A 21,893-nucleotide genomic window follows, 5' to 3' on the forward strand; every position below is an offset into this window, starting at 1 on the left:
AGTAACAGTAATACAAGTGGGATCTGTGTTCCACAGTCAGTGTTTAACAATTAGATTTGTAGAATTCTTTTAGTGATTATCTGCTCTTGATTGAACTATTTTTTAAAACTACAGTATATCTAGGCCTAAGAGGTTAGCTCATTAGGTGGTTTTGGAGGCGTGCCCATTTAAATTCCGATATGGAGCAGTGGGGAGGAATCCCCATTGCTTTGTACAGGAGCAAAATTTCACAATTTCATTGCGGCGGGGCGGGGAGGCCGGTTAGTAGGAGATTGCAGTAATCTAAGCGGGAAAGGATAAGGGCATGTATTAGTGTTTTAGCTGTTACTTGTGAAAGGAAGGGGCGTATCTTGGCAATATTGTGGAGGAAAAACGGCAGGTTTTGGCAGTGTTATTAATATGATTAGAGAAGGAGAGTGACTGGTCAAAGATAACCCCAAGGCAGCGTGCAGAATTAACAGGGTTGATGGTCATGCCATCAATAGTAACGGTGAAAGGAGGAGGAGGGCAAGGTTTGGGCGGGAAGACCATGAGCTCTGTTTTAGCTAGGTTAAGTTTGAGCTGGCGTCGGTTCATCCAGGAGGAGATAGCCAGGAGGCAGTTACCAATCTGAGTTTGAACATCAGCAGTTAGTGCAGGGGGGTCTAAATATATCTGGGTGCATCTGCATATAAGTGGTATTTAAGATCAAAAGAAGAAATAAGGTCTCCTAAAGAGAGAGAGTGTACAGGGAGAACAGCAAAGGCCCAAGCACAGAGCCCTGAGGCACCCCCACACTAAGCTGAACCCCCACACTAAGCTGAACCCCCACACTGAGCGGAACCTCCACACTGAGCGGAACCCCCACACTAAGCGGAACCGGGGTAGAGGATTTGTTAGCAAGAGCAACAGAGAAGGAGCGGTTAGAGATATAGGAAGAGAACCAGGATGCTGCTTGATCCCGGATACCCAGAGAATATAGAAGTTGCATAAGGACAGAATGGTCGACAGTCTCAAAAGCAGAGGAAAGGTCTAGGAGAATGAGAACTGAGTAGCGTCCTTTGGCCTTGGCAGTCTGGGGATCATTTGCCACTCTACATAAGGCCGTCTCAGTGGAGTGCGCAGGCCGAAAACCAGACTGCATAGGGTCCAGCAGATTATGGGTGACACAGGCTTGTTTGAATAGAGAGGGAAAAGTACCAGAAACCAGGGGGAAGGGTTGAACTTGACATTTGTTTGTCCTCGTCTATTTTGTAGTAACTATGTAAAGCTGTTTGCCTCCTAGTACACAAGAAAATAAAGTTACTTTTTAACCCTTTCACTGCCAGCTGTTTTGGTCAAAGCGGAACTTGTATTGCCAGACAGTTTTTGAACATTCTGCATTCTGTTTCACTTTAGGGGCCTATCCTCGGGGGGACTTTTAGTTTACCCAGGAAAACAATATATAGTTTTTTTCAGGACAACCTAAGCTTTCAAAATATGGTAGAAATGTTGTGTAATTCCAATTCTGTAACAAGATATAGGCTTCTAAATGTCTAAAAATGAAAACAAAAATACACAAATAGAAACAAAAATTATTTTATGCACGAAAATACAACTGATTTGGAAAGTCCCATGTCTCCTGAACATGCCAATACCAAATATATATAGTTTTATGGAGATTTCTCACGTGTATAGGTCAAAAACTCCCAGCAGGACACTACCAAATTCCCAAAGCACTGCTCCAGAAAGCTGCATACTTTAGATTTCAAAGCCAAAAATTCCACTAACAGAAGGTTTATCACAGAAAAGTACATTTTTTGGAAAGAACAGATTCTGGGGAATACAGAATAGGCACAACTGTCTGTCTACTCCAAACTATCAAGTCGCCATGCTTTCCTAAAGTTATTGGTTTTATCAAAATTTGTGAAATTTAAAAAAAAATCGCTTCAAAGCTTCCAGTCTATAGTATCTTATCTCCTACAGGTCATAAAGTAACCAAGTAAAACACCCTAAATATGAATGCCAGGGGTCCCCTGAACAGTTTGATACCCAATATGTATAGGTTTCCCTAAGTATGTGGCATGTAGGGGCCCCAATGAGAACATATGATCTGTCATTTCTGTTATTTCAGCTCCTGCAAAATCAACACATTTACATCATTATATGTGGGATAAAGCTACAAAAAAGTTACACTCACCCCAGAAAGCCATATATTTTTGAAAAGTACACATTCCCCCAAATCTAAAATGGGTACCCGTGTCTCTCTACTCCAAAGTACCAAGCCGCACAGCTTTTCTAAAGTTGTCAATTTTGATGACATTTCCAAAAATCCCCTCAAAGATTCCACTTTGCAGCATCTTATCTCCCACATAGCATTAGGTACCAAGATAAAACACTTGAATAAAAAAATTGAATGCCAAGGGTCCACTGAACAGTTTGATGCCCAATATGTATAGGTTTACCTAAGTATGTGGCATGTAGGGGCCCCAATGGGAACATACCCCCATATGATCTATCATTTCAGCTCCTGCAAAATCAACACATTTACATCCTTTATGTGGGATAATGCTACAAAAAAGTACGCTCACCCCAGAAAGCCATATATTTTTGGAAAGTACACATTCCCCCAAATCTATAATGGGTAAACATTTCTTTTTGCTCCAAAGTAACAAGCCGTAAAGCTTTCCTAAGTTTGCAGATTTTTATGACATTTCAGAAAATCGCATAAAAATGTTGCACTTTGCCGCATTTATCTCTCACAATTTCTTGATAAAGATCAGATAAAGGTGAATCACCCCAAATAGGAACACCTAAGGCCTACTGAACAGTTTGATGCCCAATATGCATAGATATACCAAAGTCTGTGGTATGTACTGACCCCAAAATAAAAATAGCGCATATGTATTTCTCGCCTGCCAGCTCAGCTTTTGCACACAGAGCCCCCTGTCAGCGTTTTATGTGCCGTAACCCCCCTAACTATACAGAGACCCCCAGAAAACCATATAGTTTTGGAAAGTACATATTCTGATGAATTCAAAATAGGTAAAGTTATTTTTGTACACCAAAGTTACACCTGGCAAAGCTACGCTAAAAACAGATTAGGAACACTTATACAGGGATAAAATGCGATAAAAATCAGTGAAACAACAAAATAAGTCACATGACAGTGTAATTAGTGGTCAGAATATCTGATCCAATAGTCACGCTGTCAAAATAAACAGTTTTTAGGGAAAAGAAACTAAACACAAATAAAATGGAAAAAAAAAAAGAAAAAAGTTTTTGTGTATACGTGTGTACATATGTAAAAGTTGTGTGACAGTGTGTAAGTGTGTATATAAGTGTATATAAGTGTGCAAAATGAAAAAAAAAAACAAAAACAAAAAAATAAAAACTGCTAAATTGTGTGCTGTAAGTATGTGTAAATGTGTGTGTGTAAGTGTGTAAGTGCAAAAATAAAAACACCTTACCTGTCCTGAAGCACCGATCACAGTCCTGGTCCTCCTGCTGCGTCCTGGAGTCAGTGGGCCGGTGCTTGGGGGGAGCAGGAAGTGGGGCCAAGCAGCAGATGCGATGTGATCATGTCTGCTGCTTGTAGGTCGGTCCCGCGACGATCGTGTCGCAGTCCCGACATGACAGCCCCCCTGGCTTGTTGGCAGTTAAAGCCTTTTTCTGCCACGACGTATCCCATAGGTTGTTGGCAGAAAAAAGGTTAAAGTTTTATCGCATCTCCTTCCTGAGATTAAGTGAATTCTCTATTTTTTTATTTTAAGTTGCAGAAAATTCATGTAATGTCTGAGACGACTCCTCATCCTATTGATGCACAGTATATTCATTTATTTATTTTAGCTCTCACAAACGACACAACCAATCATAAAGGATTTACTTATGGTGGAATTGTTGCCTTACTCCTCGCTGCCATAGTAATTATAGTAGTGTCGGTGATGAGATACAAGAAAAAGTAAGTACCTTCCTGCCTTCTGATGAACTGAATGTGATTAACCCCCGCTGTGCTACACGTTGTGTGTTCTGTAAACAAAATGAAAATACATTTTGTCAAAGTTTTAAAATATAATTTACACATGTATAACACTGAGTAACCATAAGTACTCATTCTATTTCTTTGGGTTTGTTTGCCAGGAGGAGGCCACCGGGGCAGGCGGAAGAAAATAGAAATTCATCACCAAATAATAATGAAGTGATTTACTCCAAAATAAAAAAAAGAAAGCTTAATGTAAGATTCTGTTATTGTTCTCGCTGCCTTTGATCAGTTATTATTAGCTATAAACCAAACTTGTAGTGCCAAATTATTCAGCCTGGTAGAACCCATTATATATCAAAATGAGGAGGTCAATAAAGTTGTGTTAACTAATGGATTCCAATAACATTATAATATGTTGATGTCAATTTTATTCCTGTATCAAGAAGTATGAGTAACTTGGACTCCATACATTTAAGAGACTATCAAAGTCATTATAAGTATTTCAATTTAATAGAAAACTGTGATAGAAAACCTCTTTTTATAATAAATACACATGTGTAACCCTTTCTTGGCACACCTGCAAAAGCTGGATTACACTCACTTATCTGGCTTGTGCTTAGTCCCCTGAGTCCCCTTTGCAATAGTGAAAGATACTGGGAAACTGGGGTTTACAGATCAGAGGAGCACACCTCAGGGGAAATTCCACTGGAAAATAATCACACACACTTTGCAGCAAGGATAACTTTATATAACAGTTGAAATAAAACAAAGAACAACTATATGGATAAATGATAATCCTGCCCTGGGGAACCTTTGCAGTGTATCCACTCCTGGCACAGTCACACTTTGATCTAAATAGGCAAAACCCCTTTCTTCAGTTTATTCCCTTCCCCGAAAGCTCCCCTGGCAGCGCTACCTGCCCCAGGGTACCTACCCCTTTGGAAAGGCAGCTGCTCCCACGTAGCAGGCACTCGAGCAACACCTGTCCTCACCAGGGAACACACACGGAGACTCACACAGAGGAATTAGCAATCACCAGCAGCTCAGCAGACTCCTCTCTTTGTAGTCTGAACACAACAGTAAGTGCTGGTTACTCTCTCCGGATCTCTCTATCAATGGCTGGCAAAAACAGCAGGACTCCCTTTATAAACTGCTGGACCCGCCCCTGATTTTTGGCTCCAAATTCCGGCACGCCCTCTCTCCCAACAGTGCACTGGGGCATCCAGCCAATCGGGTTCCTCCCCAGTCTGTAACCGGATGATGTCACAGGCAGAAAAACAGGAAAAGAGTTCTCTGATCCCCTACACATGCATATTGTGCAACTAGATATACCCCAATGCACACACAGCCATCTGGTATCCCTTCAGCCCAGGATAAAAGTCTTACTAGTGTTATATATTCATTTATTTATATTCAAATTATTAAGTACCTCATCTAAAATCTAAATGTTGAGAATTTTTTTATCTGGAAATTAAGAGAAATCTGCAAATTCACTTCTGTGTTTTTGTACAGTGTTTGCCAAAAAGTAGTTTTGGAGAGTGTTGTTGCTCTTTCCTTGACAAATGCCTTATTCCCTGCATCCCTGAGTAATTGGTAATATCCCTGAGTATTTAATTGGTAATATATGTTTCACATTCCAGCAGGAACCCAACATGGGTCCCAACTCTCCAAATGAAGGTGAAAGCCCTGATGAAGACCTGCAATAGGTGAGCCTTGAAATCTCCAGATCAAAACCAAGAAGCTCTTCAGAACCACAAGAGACTTTATATTCAGAAGTCAAAGGGAACGAACACCAGGAATAAGCTGAGGAGGAGGCTCAGCGGTGGCATTTTGCCCTCAGTCATTCTATGATCTGTACTTGTCCTTTTCTTAAATGTTAATCATCCATTTTCTGATGCTACAGAGTATTCACATATTTACTTTTCTCATACTCAGTGCAGGTGCCTATTTATATCAGTCTCTGCATATATATAGTTATATAAAGGATATGCAATTTGTTTTTGTTTAGAGCTGGATAAGGTAAAATGTAGAAGGAGGCATTAATCTAATTTTCTTTGCAGTTTTCCTTGTACCATGGCAGGTCTCAGGAGAGGCTGCTTAAGATTTTCTGAACTGATAGAATACATCTAGGTGTCCCCTCCCCTCCCCTATAACTTATGCACTTAACTAACTGATCATCTGAAGTTATGGCAGGGGGTGAGGACAGGGCTGACTTTTTACCAGAACGGAATGTTTTTGATTTTGAATCCATCATAAGGTGCAGAACCCAGATTTTCTATGGACGCCGGTGCTTTTTGAATGAGTACTAAGGGGTGAGATTTTGCTCCCCATAGTAATCTTACAACAAGGGGCACATTCACTAAGCAATTTTGAGACACAGTTTTTTTACTTATATTTTCGAGATTTACAAATGGGTTTTTGCCAGTATTAACTTTTGTGATATTGTTTCTCAAAACATTTGAGTTTTTCGGGAATTTCCATCATTGTTTTCTATTTCACACACTTTCAAGGGGAAGTTTATCTCATCATTGTTTTCTATTTCTCCCAGTTTCAAGTGAAACTTAAACACATTATGGTTTTCCAAGAATGAGTGCCAATGCTCCTAAAATGACGCTCATTCATGGAAATTAATTTAAACTCAAATTTTTTACATTTTAATGATACCTTTGGCTCAAAAAATGTGTAATTATCAAATATAAACTTTATATCATGTCAAGTTTATACGACTTTCAAGGCCAGAAAAAAAACACATTTTAATAAATCAGCCTCTTACTGTATGTCTGGGTATAAATAAACTACTTCTTTCATATTTTGAAGTCAATCAAACATATAGTGACCTGTTTATTAGGTATATTTTTCCTTTGCACATTTAAACCTGGTGAGCAGATCAGCCAAAACAGAGGTTTTTTTTCAGACCACATGGAGAAATTTCATCTTGGATTGGTGAAAAAAAATTGACCTATTTGACCAAAAAACCTATGCCTGGCAGGAAAGTTTGCTTGTTTCTATGCACTATTATTTGTGTTGCACACTCATGAACTAGGTGGCAGATTTCTGCAGCTGGAGGGGGTTATACATTGGCAAAGCACTACAGAATTTCCAGGTTAATCAAATGGCTCATTTATTAATTAATTGTTTCTTGTGAGCCTGCTACATTGAAGTAACTGTTATTATCAAGAACGTTTAGGGCTTGTAATAATGCATGGGAAGGTTGGCTTTTAAACAGTTAAAAATGTTCCGTCTGAGGTAAAATAAAATTTTGGTGAATGACCCCCCTTTTGATTGGCTTAAGTTGTCGGCAAGGTTGTGATGTCACAGGGCAGAGTTCAGAGCTTATATGTCATTGGTGGTTCAGGGTCACATGAGGCTTTGGTGGGGGTATATATTGAGACCGCGACTTATACTCACATTCAGTCGTCTTCAGCTGGCTTCGAGGCTGCAACGTCTCCAGGATGCTTTCAAGATCCCACCCACCCACCCTATTTAATATGTAATAAAGTTTAAAAAAAAAAAAAATTATATTGTCGCAGCTGGAGGGAGTTGTTGTTTCAAATTGTTTTTTCGGGTCGAGACTACATCCCGGCTTGGAAGGTAAGGCGGGGCTAAGTACTCTTCTCATTTAAATGATTAGGCGGCCTAGGACATTTGGTTCTCCATGGGCTGGCTAGGAAGTTTTTAAAATACGTTGTTCTCTATATATATAAAACAATTTTATGGCTTTATAAAGAATATCGTAATAAAACAGCTGCGGCCATTTTATCCACCCAAGCAACTTTGTCTGTGTCTTTATTTATCTAATTTCACTATAGTTTATACTACATACCTTTCCCATGCTTTATCCAAAGGGAGAGGTACTTTGGGGTAGGTAGTGCTACCTGGGGTGTTGTCAGGGACTGAACTGAGCAAGTTCTTTGTCCAACAGGAGAGAGTGACAGACTGTGCCGCGGGTTGATAGAACACATGGGTTCCCCAGGGCAGGACTACTGCTTATAATAAACACTGATTCATGCTTTATTCATCTTTAGATAAAGTTCATCTTTGTAACTGTGTGTTTTATTTTGAAATTGTGAATTGTGAAATTCCCCCGAGGTGTGCTCCTCAGTACCCGCTAGGTGGAGGCACTGTGCTATAAATCCCAGTTTCCAGTATCTTTCAATAAACAAAAAGATTTCAGGGCTTCTGGATTGTCATAAGTAACAGCCAAGAAAAGAAAGTGTGATTCGATTCTACAGGAGTGTAGTAAGAAACGGGTTACAAGTGAACATATACAAATAAAATGCCCCATCTAACGTCCGAGTAGTGCAACACAATAAATACACATAATGCCATTTGCCACTTTTTTGTACTTGCTTCAAGGTCTTCCTACTAATTTATATAGTAATCATGGTTGGGCTTTTCCCAAATGGCTGCCAATTGCTATTGTAATACAGTGTTACTGGATATTCTGCATAGATATCAAACCCTGTGCTGAAATATAACTTCCTAAATATTTTTCCACTCATTTGTCAGTTTGGGAACCAAATATCTCAGGGAAGGGGAATCACAGCCATTGCTGGGGATTGTTATTCAAATAAAACCATACCAACATGATGCAGCTGCACATACAAGAGACTAGAACCTTCTCTAGGCCGCTACCCCACAGCCCCAAAGCACTGATCTATACTCACACCATATACCAACAGGGCGCCATTACCCACACAGAACCTCCTGCTCCTCCTGCCACTAACATGAATGTCTTTTCATTCTGGGGATAAGAATTAACTCATTCATGCTAAACCAGAGGAAAAAAGAGACAAGAACTACCATGTTAATGAGAAGTGTGTGTGTTAAATGTATTCTTATATAGTTCCCAAAAAAGAGAGAAATGAGGATTTTACCTGTTTAATGGATCATTCTAAAAATAAGTTACTTATTTAAGCATAAAAAGTAATTGCATAAGCTTTTTTGTAAGTACTCAAACCTCCACTATAGAGGGGCAGAAACCTGGGTCATTGAGCTCCTTACTTAATTGTGTTGATGCCCCATTAAATCACTTTTTCTTGTAGACTTTGAAAAATGATTATTCAAGAGACATCAATAGGGCTTATTTTAGTCATTTTCTCAGTTTCGATGAACGATAGCAATCTCCCCGGTCAGCATGCTTTGAACTGATCTGATCTGACAATTTGCAAAGTAAAACTTGCCCGGTTCATGTAAAAGTCAAGGCAAATCCCTTCACTTTCCTGGCAAATCCTTCTTTTGTCTCAAAACTTTAGAGGTTTTGGATTTTTGATGCTGGTTTTTGTGTGACAATCTGAAAAAGTCACATTTTCGGAGCGACAATTTGAAAAACTTTTTCCAGTGCAGAATTTTCATATTGGATTTTTTTTCGTATTCGTAAGACAGTCGAGAAAATGAGTTCATTCGAGTTTGAAAATGAAAAAACAATGGGAAATTATGGAGTTTTAGTATATGTGCCCCATAGTGTAGGAGTATCAATGGGGACACCAGTATCAGGTGGGAAAAAAGAAGGGAGACAAAAAAGAGTAAAGTATAGGGATGCATCATATCCTGGATTCGGTTCGGGATTCGGCCAAATCTCAGGCTTTTTCTTTAAAGGATTTGGTTTTGTCCGAATCCGCGGTCCCAGCCGAACCGAATCCGAATTCAGAAAGGGTTAAATTGTCAGGTGAAAAAAAATTTTGCTGCGCTCCGCGCATGCTGATCTTTGACCCCTTCCGATCCTAATTACCACATGTTAATTAGGATTCGGATTCGGTTCAGGATTCAGCCGAACTCAAAAAAGTGGGTTTGGTCCATCCTGCCCCCCCAGAAGAACACAGAAGAAGGTTCGGGGGGGGGCAGAGCTATTAGATCGGTCATTGCCTCCGCCGCTAATGACAAGCGGCGGAGGCAATGACAAAGTAGCACTAGGGGTAGGCAGGAGAGGCTCCTGACTGGCGCCCTCAATCGTTGCACCCTAGGCAGCTGCCTCTTCTGCCTACCCCTAGTTCCGGCCCTGCGGCCGCATGTAACACTGCTGGAGTCTTCTGGGGGTTTATGAATCTTTTTTATATTTCTGTAGAATGAATATTTACTCTGCAATTCTGGGTAATCTAGACCCTGTTCCAATTAGAATTTATTACAAAATTTGAAAATTCAGCCATGGGCTGTGATCTCACCATGTAATTGTGTAGCCAGTGCATTGGCATCAGGTCCCCCATTCTATAAGATAAACAAGATTTTGGGGTGCTACAAAGCTTGCCTTAATAACAGTGCCCACAAAATGGCGCCTGCCTTCTTGCTGTGACTGTAAATTCCAAGACTGAAGGAAACAAGGTTTATATAGTGTAAGAGAAGCTTATTTTGCTCAACTAACATGATATAAAATAATTTGGAGATATTTCTTAGGGTGACAAGTCCCCTTTAATCCCATTTATGGCTCAGATTGATGTAATGATGGAAATAGGCTGACATATGTTGGGACAGAATATACAACTATTATGGTCAGTGTTCCATGCGAGAAACATAGATTATAGCATAAATACACCAGATTTGTTCACATTTACTGTATCGGATCAGAATGAACCTTCATTACATTGGAGCAGTGGGAGAAATGTAACAAAACCTGGCAAAATAAACCAACCACTTTCCCATGAAGTGACATTAAAGAACATGTGCAAATTACCACCATATTGCTATAGGGATAAATTGCAACAGAAATTCATGTTTTTGGGAATTGATTGAAGCTCATCAACTGGCTCATGTTTCAGTGTAACAAACCTTTATATAGTAATAATGTAGATCACAGTGCCAGTAAAACCTAGGTATAGGATATGTTGTTGGCATTACTAATATAGTGCATGAATTATCATTGCAGCCACTAAGCAACTTTTCATTTCAATTCTTTCTTGACTTTTTAGCAGAAACAGATCTGCCGTCTGTACACTAAATACAGTGACATCTGTGGCTTCTCTCACTTGGTTACTGGGCAGTTTGCAGAATGAACGTGTGATACAGATGCACCGAGTAGTAACTGCCCAACTTCCGCTTTTACATTAAGCCGCCCGTACATAGCGGGGAGCACAAGTCTGAGAATCTCATTTGGGGGCAGAGAAGCAGGAGAATAAGGAGAGAAGAGCAGAGGAGACATAAATGAGATACATAAATAGAATGTAATGCAAGAGGAGAGAAGAGCATCATGTCAGGAGAGAGAGGAGAAACAATGAGAGAAAGAGAAGAATCCTTCCATGGAACAGGGTAACGTGCAAATTGTCTCTCTCTGGTTTAGCCAAATGGGTTTTACACTCAGTACAATGTTCATTTGTTCCTCCCTATTGTACAGACTGGGACTAAAAAATTCTATTGTATTTCTAGAACATATCTGTATTATTTTTTGGCTTTTTGGTATTTTTAGTAGGTCGATAATGGAACTAAGATGTTGTAATAATGAATAGCAACTATACCATTTTGTTTAATCGTATAATGCTTTTATTTGGGTATTTGAACTGAATTGTGTTACCCCATAACTTGGCTATAAGAGGGACATAAGGGCTCTTTACAAAGACCAGGGTAAGTTAGTTCCGTTGCAGTTCTGCCCCCGGTCAGGCTGAGCTCTGCGCCTTACACTGGATAGAAGGCTTGGGGAGAGGCTCAGACTGCAGCATTAGAGGGTGCAATTATACTCTTAGCACTAGCCGGGCCGCCCTGTTGGACTTGCTCAGACACAAAGGAAGTAATGATGGGCCAGGTAAGGGTGAGTGGCATTAGGCGGCAGCAGCCCCTGAAGTGCTTCTACCCCTAATAGATAATATGTCAGCCTTGTATGTCTATTCCATGTCTTTTGTCTATGCTAAAGCAGCAATGAGTGCGATACATCTATCACAGATATGGCACTAAGACAAGTCTATTAGTATAAACATATACAGTAGATGTTTCAGATAAGCCTGAACAATGTCTAACACTATGGGGTGCCGTTTGTCCAAAGTACATTTTGTCTATATAAATACATTCTATATACAAAAAGCAATCCCCAGTAGACAGAATGAATATGTGATGAAGACCAGCTTGGGTAGGGAGGTGTTAGTATGGGGGTGCTGTTTGTCCAAAGTACATTTTGTCTATATAAATACTTTCTATATACAAAAAGCAATCCCCAGTAGATAGAATTAATATGTGGATATAAACACTGGTAAAAAAAATATACATAAGAGATATTTCTAGTGAAAAATGAGAACAAAATCAATTTTATTCACAAAAAGATATTATATTACAAACTCCATTCTGTAAATTTTAACAAGCATTCTGTCTTACATATAACATCCATACAACAAAAAAACAATTATGTGTAAAGTTACTTACAGAATGAACAATGTTGTAGTTGAACTACAGCTAACTAGGATACGGCTCATAAGGTCTAAATATCATACTATACAAGCAGCTTGTCTGCATCAAGTTATGAAGGGGCTAAATCACATGGCTGCATGTATTATGTAGTAGTTGAACTATAGCTAAGCACATTATTAAGAGAGTGCTATCAGCTAACTAGTGCAATATTATGGTGAGGAGGAGGACAGACATTGGAGCCTAACAATCATCTACAAAGCTTATTAGGGTCACTACTACAGTGGGAGAATTATGCACACTTGTGCAACTTCATATTGTAGAGTAAAGATATGAATCAGCTGGTATACTTGGAGGGAGGAGCTTATGTTATATGGGTTTGTGCTCTACTCACTGGTGTATTTTTAAGTGTGTCACATATACTGAGTTACACTGCTACCATAAATATCTGTTTGTATATTGTACTATACCGAGGGGCCCCCACAGGAGTGGTTTATAGAAACTTTATACAAACAATTCAAACAGTGGGAAGAAAGACCAGTAAGTGGACTTCATTTAAAACTTGCATGTTATTGGATAATGAATATACTTGCTTCTTATTGGTTCAGTAATTTGACTGACAGTGTTGTTTCACAGAATGGATATTTTATCAGTTTTGTGGAACTGAGTATTCATTTTGTTGATAGAATGAATTCTGTGCTATAGAATCTTGCTTTCTGTCACACGCATCTATTTTGTCATGAAAATCTAGCTGCAATATGCTATTCAGTTACACCATTATATATTTTTTCGAATTTGTGTTTTACGTTATTCATTCTGTAAGTAACTTTACACATAATTGTTTTTTTGTATGGATGTTATACATTTGTTAGACAGAATGGAGTTTGTAATATAATACTATCCTTTTGTGCATAAAATTGATTTTGTTCTCATACTTCACTCAAAATATATTTTTTCTATATTTTTTACCAGTCTTTATATATTAATTCTATCTACTGGGGATTGCTTTTTGTATATAGAAAGTATATATATAGACAAAATGTACTTTGGACAAACGGCACCCCCATACTAACACCTCCCTTCCCAAGATGGTCTTCATCTTCCATTCAAAAATTAGAAGGCTCATTTATAATCATAGGTGCTAAATTGCACAAGTGCAGTTGTCAATAACATCCTATCATTGATTGGCTTTCAGCAATTAAGTACTTAGGTAATTAAGGTAGAAAACGCAAGCAAGGAATTAGGGTTAGTAGCCTCACCTCACTGTTATTATCTGCATGAAGTATTCAGTACCGATATTTGTCAGACACCAGTCACTGGGATTCCTCCGCAACAATCCCAGAAGGCAATATAAATTTAAAGAAAAAGCGACCATTTCAGTCCAGATGCACTTAAAACACATTTACACTCTACCGACTCTGTACTGAGTGTTTTCAAATAAGATGGATCCAGACTGGAGTTGTTGCTTCTTTGAATTCAAGGGCGTTCCAACAGAATTACAGGGATTTCTATAGAAACCATAGACTGACACATGGGCATTGGAAGGAGATAGGAAAGGTTTGGAGAGGCAAAAGGCACAATGGAGTCTGTAGGCAACAGCTGAATTAGAAATAATTCTATAAGCAAGCTACTGTAGGTTATTAGCATGGCAAGCAGGGTTTAATGTGTAGCTATTGGCTAAACGAGTCCCATATTGTTTGGTTATATAAGCAGATTTGTTTTATAACATGAGCAAATCATACATTTTGGATGGAGTGGCATTTGGGCCTAAGGAAATCTACAATCCCAGCTCCTTACTGGGCAGCCTGACTGCCAATCACACAGCTTGGGCCCAGCTCAGTAACAGCTTAGCATAAACAGATCTGTTACTCTGACTGTCTGCCCTGATACTGGGTATTTGTGGGGCACCCTGGGGTGAAAACGGAGTCCTCTTCTAACAAAGTGTTCTGATTTTACTTGAAACAGATAAACCAGCAGCAGCAGGAAAGGGCAATTTATAACCAGCCTTAAATAATAAACATTTTGCATATATATTAAAATGTACACAATCATACATGTGAATGATGTGACCTATTCATACACAGAAAGAGAAATATTTAATGATGGATTCAGCTCAACCCAGTGGGATCTAACAGATACAATCTGATTGGCCGCTCACTGCCTTGGGAAGACCAATAAACATCAGGATGCGGCACATACAGCCTCAGATTTGCCAACATGGATTTGTGGTTCTGTTCTTTCTCTTGCCCTTGCCTGGGAAGGGTGAGTATGAGCCGCTGTGTGTTACTGGGTATTCTTGCTGTAGGTCCAAAATTATTAACTATTTGCTTGCTGTAGATCCTATAGGGACCTGACTGCCACTGCTATAGAATTTGTGTTTCATTGTTATTCTTTGATCTATACAACAAAGCGGATTTACTGGCAGCACAGCAAGGTCAAAGAGCTCTGGCAGGGAAGGGTTAAACATTAGAGGGCTCATTTATTGATGCATGTTGCAGCCTGTCGCCATAGATCAGACTGCAAGGACCTGCACTCCCCCCATGAATACAATGTTGCTGGTATTTGGCAGCTCTGTATTCGGGTAATGTAGGCCCTATGGCAAGCAGTAAGGACAGATCTTTCTTGTGCCCACCCCACTGCACTCTGAGCCAAGAATTGGCAGGAGTATTACCTGAATGGGCACTAAGGGGCAAGGTATTGCTCTTCTTAATGCTCTTACATTTGTATCCTGGGCCTCTGTAAATGAAGCCATGATCTCTACTACACAAATATGCCATATGGTTAAGGCCAGATATTTCCTGGGTATATTTATCCATGAGGAGAAATCAGTATATTGCCTCAGGCATTGTCTCTGCTGGTGCTTATAAAGGGCCCATTGTGCTGTTCATCTGGGCATGGGGGGGAATATTATTTAGTTGCACAGGCCCCAAGATTATTGATGTCGGCCCCAGCTGCATTGGTAGCAAACACCTGCCTATGGGAACGGCTTTCATAGGAACATGGAACTTTAATGGGATCTAAACCCCCCAATATTGGTGTAAACATATTCAGGTGCCTCTGAGCACTTTTGCAGTTGTTCAATTTAAGTGATTTCTAAGATATTTGCAGTTCAGACCATTTTGGGTTGTTAATAGCAGGCTTGGCTCAACAGCTCCGAAAGGTCCAGAGTATCAGTGACCCTATACACTTTCTATGAACTTCCTGTATTCAGTCAAAACATCTCTATGGCTGCTAAGGCTTCCTTCCCTAGCAACTAGGTAACAACTAGGCAGAAGTTACCACATATTTTGGTTGCTGGAGTCATGGCTGTATGTAATTTACACTGCATTCTGCAGAAATAAAGAGTATGAAGGGAAATCATCCCAAACAAATAAAAATGAAGATTAAATGATTTAATGAATCTGAGTTTCAACCTAAAATATATCATTTTATTTATTATTTGATTTATTTGATTTATTATTAAATGATATTGTTTTTAATTTTTTGTTTTATGTTTTGATTTGTGCAACATTTTTGTCACTAAGAGAGAGTAACACACTCCCACATATGGTACGTTCACATTATTGCATTGCATAAGGTGGAGGTTGTTGAACTACAACTATATAAGAGATTTCTATAATATCAGTTTTTTGGCACAGTGCACTTTATTCAATTTTTTCTAATGATATATTTATGAATTTGTCTATGAATTGAGTGGCCTGTTTATTTTTAATATGTTTTTTAATGTGTAGTTTTATTGTATTTGTAATTTATTGATTCTTAAGTAGACTGGCCAGTCACTAATGAATTATATGTGTTTATGATATAAAGTAAAGGATATCGGAATTCTACATTGAGTTGTTTTTGCATATCCTGTTCCCTTTTTGGCAGGTTTGAGCCGCCAGCATATGGAATTTAGTTAGATACTGTAAGAGGGTATTGTTTAATAGAATAAAATATATTTCTTGTGTGTATTTCTGTGTTTCATTGACTTTTTTAAAAACAATTTTCATTGTGTCTTTGCTTTTAATTGGCACAAAGACACACACAAATATAGTCACTAATCTGCATTATTTTTGTGCAGGTGCTGATAGGGGCCCAACACCAGCTTATTATTTATCTGCCCAGTCAGTGTCGGTGGCATCTGGTCTCTGTGTGGAAATTCCCTGTACATTTACTGTTCCTGCCGGTAGCACTTTATCTACACGTGTCACAGGGATTTGGAAGAGAAAAGAGACTCCTGACATTGTTGCAGCCTCTACAGAGGCCTCTATGGTTTCTGAGGGAACAAAAGGCCGATTCACCCTGACTGGGAAAGTACAGGAAGGAGACTGCTCATTCTCTATCAGCAATGCCCGACCAGCCGATCAAGGAGAATATATATTCTGAATAGAAGACGGATCCCATAAATATTCCTATACTTCGAACAAGCTGAATGTGAGTGTGACAGGTGAGTAAGAGAAACCCAGTGTATATTGCAGGTGGGGGGTACAGTGAGATGGAACTGATCTGTACAATATGTCATTATACTGATGTCAGATGGAAAGACTTTTCACACATGCATATATCTAAAACACCTTTGCTTCTTATTATTTACTAAAAGTGATGAGATAGAAGAGGCAAAATTCATTGGATCTGCAGCAGAGACCCACACTCTTTTCCCCAATTAAATTACTGGTGAGAGTAGTCACTGTGTGACCAACATGTCTCATTAACATCTGCTCCATCTGTATCTCCCAATTCTGTTACAGATCTACCAGAACCTACTATATCCCCTGTGGGGGAGCTGATCGCTGGGAAGCCAATAACACTGACTTGTACGGCTCATCCAGCACCTCAAAGGTGCAAGGGAAACATCACATGGGGAGGAAGGATAAACATAGAGAACATATCTAACTATGAGCGGGAGGATCAGGCTGGTAAAGTCACCTCCATATCAGATATCACTGTTACTCCATCCCAGAGAGAGCACAATAGCCCCCTAACATGTACAGTGACTTACAGTGGGGTCTCCACTAACAGCAGCATCACCCTGGATGTTCAGTGTAAGTTTCCTCTCTTCCTCTTCCTCACTCACATCAAATATCTACTCACCCACATTGGTTTACAGTTTCCCTGAATTTCCTGAGAGATAAAGGATTTTTACTTTTTTATTTCCATTATTCCACTGCATACAAACAAACACTTTTTTTTATATAAAAACCTGCATTGTTTTGATCTAAACTATATTTTTTCATCTCACTTAGTTGCTTCTAGAATACAAATCCCTGAATATCATAGGATATTATCATAGGAAATGATCAAGGCTAGAGCATGCTGGGAGCTGTGCTTAGGACACTAATGCCATTTTTGACCATTACCTTGGAAGTGATGCAAGTCAGCTATTAATGCTGGGGAACTCTGGGGCTACCAGCACCTGAATGTCATGGTAATTCCAGGGTCCCCCAGAAGGTGGCGCTTCTAGGTGCAGCCGACTTGAATCACAAACAACACTGCATGGCAGTACTGAGCCCAGAGTTACTTGTGCCCAAGGTAGGTACCTCCTGTCCCGGCTGCCACTTGCCCCACCACCCAACCTCCATGGCAACCTCCCTTCCAGCAGCCACAACCTCCACCCCCCCCGCTGCCTCCTGTTTAGTCCCACTCCTGCTCACTTTACAGAACGTAATGCAAGACAGGGAGTGGCCATATAGTCATTTTCCTTCTAATTGTGCCCCCAAGCTGCAGTGCCATAGGAAGCTGCCTACTCTAACTACCCCTAGTTCCACATGCCTTTTTATCCACAATGCAGCATTTTTTTTTCACAATTCCAGCATCATTATGGTAAGGGCGATGCTTTGCATCAGTCACCATTACATTTAATACATTAAAAGCAATTGCTGGTGCAATTGGTAAGACGCCTTGACGCTTGGGGCAACTATACAGGAATGCAAGGAGCGTGTCACCCATAAGAGCAACATTTGTGACCAGTGTGTAAATAATCTGTGTTTGTAATTAACCCTTGTTACTTCTTAGTGAATGACCCCCAGGACATAGATGCCAATCTCCTAGAATCTGTTTATACTGCCATGTATTAATGTGAGTGTGAATTCTAACCCAGCACATATTTGTTATTCATGTTGCAGATCCTCCTTCAGTTCCAGGTAATAATTATATGCACAGTATGTAAATGATAGGGGTCATTACAATGCTGCACGCAGTGTGCAAAGTGCAATAAAAGGGTTCAATCGACCATTGTCCACTGCATAGGGCATTGCCCAGTTATAAGGGTGATATATAATACACATATATATTATTCTATCATTGACTTAAAATCAATCATTAATATTATGAATATTATATTAATTTATATATTATTATATGATTATTATTATAATTGGAGAAAAATTGCTGTGGGCTTAAATTCCAACCTAAAAGGGGGCAGGAATAAAGGACCCCTAATTTAATACAAATAAATTCCAATGTGAACATTTTTTTCAAAAGGATTGGATTTCCACAAAGGCGCTGTGCCTTTATACATAAACTTCATACATGAATGAGATTTTATAAAATAATAGCAGGCAGTTAAGCAGTTAATTTCCATTTTTCTCTGTAGGATATAATGGAACTTATAAAACAAAATATGTGGCTATCCTTATCATTTACAGTAGGGGGTACATTATCCTTTATAATACATGAGTGATACTCAGAGTTCCCTGTATAACTCAGCCTGCAGCCTTGTGCCTTTATATGGGCACAGAACCCCTCAGTGACTGCTAATATCCTTATCATTTACAGTAGGGGGTACATTATCCCTTATAATACATGAGTGATACTCAGAGTTCCCTGTATAACTCAGCCTGCAGCCTTGTGCCTTTATATGGGCACAGAACCCCTCAGTGACTTCTAATATCCTTATCATTTACAGTAGGGGGTACATTATCCCTTATAATACATGAGTGATACTCAGAGTTCCCTGTATAACTCAGCCTGCAGCCTTGTGCCTTTATATGGGCACAGAACCCCTCAGTGACTGCTAATATCCTTATCATTTACAGTAGGGGGTACATTATCCCTTATAATACATGAGTGATACTCAGAGTTCCCTGTATAACTCAGCCTGCAGCCTTGTGCCTTTATATGGGCACAGAGCCCCTCAGTGACTGCTAATATCCTTATCATTTACAGTAGGGGGTACATTATCCCTTATAATACATGAGTGATACTCAGAGTTCCCTGTATAACTCAGCCTGCAGCCTTGTGCCTTTATATGGGCACAGAACCCCTCAGTGACTGCTAATATCCTTATCATTTACAGTAGGGGGTACAGTATCCCTTATAATACATGAGTGATACTCAGAGTTCCCTGTATAACTCAGCCTGCAGCCTTGTGCCTTTATATGGGCACAGAACCCCTCAGTGACTGCTAATATCCTTATCATTTACAGTAGGGGGTACAGTATCCCTTATAATACATGAGTGATACTCAGAGTTCCCTGTATAACTCAGCCTTGTGCCTTGTGCCTTTATATGGGCACAGAACCCCTCAGTGACTGCTAATATCCTTATCATTTACTGTAGGGGGTACAGTATCCCTTATAATACATGAGTGATACTCAGAGTTCCCTGTATAACTCAGCCTGCAGCCTTGTGCCTTTATATGGGTACAGAACCCCTCAGTGACTGCTAATATCCTTATCATTTACAGTAGGGGGTACAGTATCCCTTGTAATACATGAGTGATACTCAGAGTTCCCTGTATAACTCAGCCTGCAGCCTTGTGCCTTTATATGGGTACAGAACCCCTCAGTGACTGCTAATATCCTTATCATTTACAGTAGGGGGTACATTATCCCTTATAATACATGAGTGATACTCAGAGTTCCCTGTATAACTCAGCCTGCAGCCTTGTGCCTTTATATGGTCACAGAACCCCTCAGTGACTGCTAATATCCTTATCATTTACAGTAGGGGGTACAGTATCCCTTGTAATACATGAGTGATACTCAGAGTTCCCTGTATAACTCAGCCTGCAGCCTTGTGCCTTTATATGGGTACAGAACCCCTCAGTGACTGCTAATATCCTTATCATTTACAGTAGGGGGTACATTATCCCTTATAATACATGAGTGATACTCAGAGTTCCCTGTATAACTCAGCCTGCAGCCTTGTGCCTTTATATGGTCACAGAACCCCTCAGTGACTGCTAATATCCTTATCATTTACAGTAGGGGGTACATTATCCCTTATAATACATGAGTGATACTCAGAGTTCCCTGTATAACTCAGCCTGCAGCCTTGTGCCTTTATATGGGCACAGAACCCCTCAGTGACTGCTAATATCCTTATCATTTACAGTAGGGGGTACATTATCCCTTATAATACATGAGTGATACTCAGAGTTCCCTGTATAACTCAGCCTGCAGCCTTGTGCCTTTATATGGGCACAGAACCCCTCAGTGACTGCTAATATCCTTATCATTTACAGTAGGGGGTACAGTATTCCTTATAATTCATGAGTGATATTCAGAGTTCCCTGTATAACTCAGCCTGCAGCCTTGTGCCTTTATATGGGCACAGAACCCCTCAGTGACTGCTAATATCCTTATCATTTACAGTAGGGGGTACAGTATCCCTTATAATACATGAGTGATACTCAGAGTTCCCTGTATAACTCAGCCTTGTGCCTTGTGCCTTTATATGGGCACAGAACCCCTCAGTGACTGCTAATATCCTTATCATTTACTGTAGGGGGTACAGTATCCCTTATAATACATGAGTGATACTCAGAGTTCCCTGTATAACTCAGCCTGCAGCCTTGTGCCTTTATATGGGCACAGAACCCCTCAGTGACTGCTAATATCCTTATCATTTACAGTAGGGGGTACAGTATCCCTTGTAATACATGAGTGATACTCAGAGTTCCCTGTATAACTCAGCCTGCAGCCTTGTGCCTTTATATGGGTACAGAACCCCTCAGTGACTGCTAATATCCTTATCATTTACAGTAGGGGGTACATTATCCCTTATAATACATGAGTGATACTCAGAGTTCCCTGTATAACTCAGCCTGCAGCCTTGTGCCTTTATATGGTCACAGAACCCCTCAGTGACTGCTAATATCCTTATCATTTACAGTAGGGGGTACATTATCCCTTATAATACATGAGTGATACTCAGAGTTCCCTGTATAACTCAGCCTGCAGCCTTGTGCCTTTATATGGGCACAGAACCCCTCAGTGACTGCTAATATCCTTATCATTTACAGTAGGGGGTACAGTATTCCTTATAATTCATGAGTGATATTCAGAGTTCCCTGTATAACTCAGCCTGCAGCCTTGTGCCTTTATATGGGCACAGAACCCCTCAGTGACTGCTAATATCCTTATCATTTACAGTAGGGGGTACAGTATCCCTTATAATACATGAGTGATACTCAGAGTTCCCTGTATAACTCAGCCTGCAGCCTTGTGCCTTTATATAGGCACAGAACCCCTCAGTGACTGCTAATATCCTTATCATTTACAGTAGGGGGTACATTATCCCTTATAATACATGAGTGATACTCAGAGTTCCCTGTATAAATCAGCCTGCAGCCTTGTGCCTTTATATGGGCACAGAACCCCTCAGTGACTGCTAATATCCTTATCATTTACAGTAGGGGGTACATTAT

General features: G+C 39.9%; 2 protein-coding genes across 3 annotated transcripts in view; both read left to right on the plus strand.

Moving 5' to 3' along the window:
- LOC105947862 (sialic acid-binding Ig-like lectin 12) overlaps positions 1–21,893 on the plus strand; it is a 128,994-nt gene that overhangs the window by 42,625 nt on the left and 64,476 nt on the right. The gene's annotated exons all lie outside the window — the stretch shown is intronic.
- Positions 10,938–21,893, plus strand: part of siglecl1 (siglec-like 1) — a 40,274-nt gene continuing 29,318 nt past the window's right edge. The window contains exons 1-3 of one of the 2 annotated variants that reach the window (XM_031904863.1): positions 10,938–11,179; positions 14,398–14,524; positions 16,326–16,507. In XM_031904863.1, coding sequence (XP_031760723.1) covers positions 14,449–14,524; positions 16,326–16,507 — 258 coding nt within the window. In that variant the 5' untranslated portion in view covers positions 10,938–11,179; positions 14,398–14,448. 2 annotated transcript variants of the gene reach the window in all.

The sequence above is a fragment of the Xenopus tropicalis genome, chromosome 7, assembly GCF_000004195.4.
Source record: "Xenopus tropicalis strain Nigerian chromosome 7, UCB_Xtro_10.0, whole genome shotgun sequence".
Classification (NCBI taxonomy): Eukaryota; Metazoa; Chordata; class Amphibia; order Anura; family Pipidae; genus Xenopus; species Xenopus tropicalis.